The sequence below is a fragment of the Adiantum capillus-veneris genome, chromosome 23, assembly GCF_014529385.1.
Source record: "Adiantum capillus-veneris isolate H3 chromosome 23, ASM1452938v2, whole genome shotgun sequence".
NCBI classification, from domain to species: Eukaryota; Viridiplantae; Streptophyta; class Polypodiopsida; order Polypodiales; family Pteridaceae; genus Adiantum; species Adiantum capillus-veneris.
Genome location: NC_140953.1, coordinates 82,443,150 through 82,446,419, shown reverse-complemented (window position 1 = coordinate 82,446,419; position 3,270 = coordinate 82,443,150). Strand labels below are relative to the sequence as shown.

The following is a 3,270-nucleotide window of genomic DNA, read 5'->3' as shown; positions in this document are numbered from 1 at the left end:
GCAATAGCTTTTGTGACATGGTTGCATAGCAAACACCATTTTACTGCAATGTGCGAAGCACGAGGGAGAGATCGTTACAATACAATATTTAGGGTAGAGTTGGAAGGATGTTGTCACTTTCAAACTTGGCAATTGAATTCGGGAAAATATGGTTGCTAGGAAATGGTCATTAAAAAGATTTCTGGTCCAGAAAAATAAAACACCGAACTTTCACTGGAATTGTTCGTCCTTCGTTTATCTGAGTAAAAGGTAGTATAAGTTGTTGAAAATATTCATGGGATTGTTTTGAAGGAGCCTTAGGAAGCACCCCTCTCAATGGTTTTAGCCTTTAATTAGAAGGTAATGTAAGTTGTTGAAAACATACATGGGATTGCTTTGAAGGAGCCTTAGGAAGTCTGCTCAAGAGAACTCACTTTTGAGGTTTTTTGAAGCATGAGAGACACACTCAAGAACCAGTAATTGTCCACTTTTATGCAAATTACACAATGACTAAAAAACAAGATTCTAGGGATATTCTATATTTTTTCTCGGTGGATTTGTCTCTTACTTTTAACTTGGGAGGTCAAAACATAATTCGTGAATTAAAAACTTAGTTTTACGTTGCATTATGTACCAATTGTTGGTTTCAATATTATATTCGGTCAATTTGAAATTTCACTTTTGCTTCTTTAAATTTATGACAAACCCAATTTGAGTTTTAGTTTGTGTATTCCGTTCATACTTTTCTAATAACTATGATAATTTTCAAGTTCCCCAAAGAAAAGATGAGATGTAAGAGAGAGAGAGAGAGAGGGAGGGAGAGTTTTGCAAATTGTAAAACCGTGCTGGTGAAGCTCTGAGATAAATTTCAGCAGATGTCACAATCGATCCACGGGATGGGGGAAATAAAATCCACGGTGATTGAACTCTAAACCTAATCTTGTTGTCCAGCAAGGGACTTGGCAGCCAACGGAAACAAATAAAGTAATTGGTATTTCTCTGAATAAATATGTACACAGAAATTAAAAAAGACATTCAACAACACTCTTAATTTCTCAAAGCATGTGCCATGACTCTCAGTGGTGGTGGTGGTGGGCGCCAACAGGATTCGCCGCTACAGGATGGCTTCATATATACGGTTGCAGGTGCAGGGGAGAGAGGGCGTAGGTACCAGGAACCGAGTCCGGCGGCTCCGGCCGTGTTGCTCAAGAAATGCAACGGAAAAGTCAAAAGTCAAAAACGTCCGACCAAAAAACGCAACAGGCAGAAGAGAGAGAGAGAGAGAGAGAGAGAGAAGATCAGAAGGCAGAGGCTATTGAGCTTCCACAGTTTTGCTCGCAGCGGGACGAAACATAGGAGGTCTGGCCCTCGACGGAGAGGGCCTTGGCGGCAGCTGGGGCCACGTGGGCGCAGCAGGTGCAGCCGCTGCCCCTGGAGACGGCGACGGCGACGGCGACGGCTGCTGCGCGGGCGGTGTAGGTGACACCTTTGGCCACCTGTGCAGTGTAGATCTGTGCAGCCTACACCTGAACGAGCCCTCATGGGTCGTTGGCGCGCACAAACACTGCCTCGGCATCGATCTGTGTGCTTCCTCTTCTTGTGGAAGCCTGAAGGTACTGGAGCTCGTCGTCTCCTTCAAAGCTGTCGAGGACGGCATGTTCTCCCCTTCCATCTGCCAATCACGCCACACATACATGATCAATACATATACCACATACATGATCAATACATATACCAGACACACAAAACCACCCTTAACTACAGCCCTACATTAAGCAATCAACAACATCCCCCCGCAAAGCTTTCGCCCCAGAATCCTCCCCGCCCCCCAAAGGGCCTGCTATCCCGGCCATAGAATGGGTGATGCACCATACAAACATCCAAATGGACCAGATACATCACGCACATCCACATAAACATCTAATGCAAAGACGGCAGCAAATAGAAACGGGAACTCGGGAGGCTAAAAATAATGATAATTCAATTAACAAACTCACCTAGAGTGCTAAGGGCCGCCGGAGATAAAAGTTGAACGGACAAACGCAGGTAGAGAGAGAAATTGTGTACTCAAAAGAGGGAGAACGTGTGAACAGTTAGTGCTGGGCTAGGGGGGCGGTGGCAGAGCGCAGGTGCGACGGGATGAAGCTGTGGCAAAGCGAGGCTCACGAAGCCAGAAGGGTCTCTTTATACCTGAGATGCCGTTAACTTTGACGAGCCCCTAACCCTTAACGTTCACCTCCGTCAACTCCTAACGTTCCCTCTCCTGCTACCTTTCGTGGGTACTCTGCCAACGCTGTAAACTGGTCCCTCTCCACGTGGCCGTCTACTGTAGATCAATTTCACCATGACCCCGCGCAGCCTGCTTGCGCAGGCCACCTGGTGCAATCATGTCCTTCTAGACACTTGCCTTAGCCGACATGGCACAAAGTGGCCACTGGCCGATCTCTTCATCCTACGTGGTCTTGACGTAGGGTAGCCGGCGGTAGCCCACTAGCCGCTACAGCAGGGCGTTTTCAGGACGGTCGACACGTTTGCTATCCGACATGGCCTGTATCCTCCACCGCTTTAAGTCCGGGGATGTTTGCCTTGTCACACACTTGGCGTCCCACGTGGCTTCCTCGAGTCCTCGCACAGGCTGCCGGCCCTCACAATATTTTTTGTGACAGCAAAAATTTGCGGCAAAATTGTAAATACCGGAAATGGCCTTTCGCAAATTTTAAAATGCAAAATACAGCCTGCTCAATGCTCAGTGCTTACACGTTGAAAATATCAATTTAATTCAAGGCAGAAAAGAAAATTCAGATGCGGCTGAGAAAAGGTAACGTTATTATGATCCAAGCAAAGGCCATACAAAAAAAAATTCGTTCTTGGAGAACGACTTTCTTGTCCTGTTGCTAGGGGCCCTTTCACACCGTGTCCTTCCCCTACCACGACTGTTTCACATCGGCTCCTCCTTCAAACGTCCACTTGTGACCTAAATAATTTAAAGTAGCCCCACATCTTCTTTACATTACATTTCCAATGTCTAAAGTCCCCGAGGCCTCCCTCCCACCCTTTCAAACCTCGTTTACTATTTCAAGACTTCATCACTTTGGTCACCCTTGCTAGAAACTTCTTCCTTAGAGTCGAGTCGCACCCAGACGTAGTCGGGGTAGTAGGGGGGAGAAGGTACCCAGATTTAGCAAAATCGAATTTTTCTGTTGGATTTTTTAAGTCCTGTAACCCCTTCGTTTTGTGAGGATTAAGTTATAATTCTGCAAAGGAGTGTACGCCCGTACTTCTCTTTGGCTC

At 46.3% G+C, this 3,270-nt stretch overlaps 1 protein-coding gene across 1 annotated transcript; it reads right to left on the bottom strand.

Annotated features, from left to right (window-relative positions):
- Positions 1-951: 951 nt before the first annotated feature.
- LOC147428075 (uncharacterized) lies at positions 952-2,140 on the bottom strand. The gene is made up of 2 exons (XM_086497542.1): positions 1,977-2,140; positions 952-1,651 (listed from the first exon to the last, which is right to left on the bottom strand). Exon 2 carries the CDS (start codon positions 1,649-1,651, stop codon positions 1,292-1,294), a length of 360 nt encoding a protein of 119 aa, XP_086353668.1. The 5' UTR covers positions 1,977-2,140; the 3' UTR covers positions 952-1,291.
- Between the last annotated feature and the right edge of the window lie 1,130 nt (positions 2,141-3,270).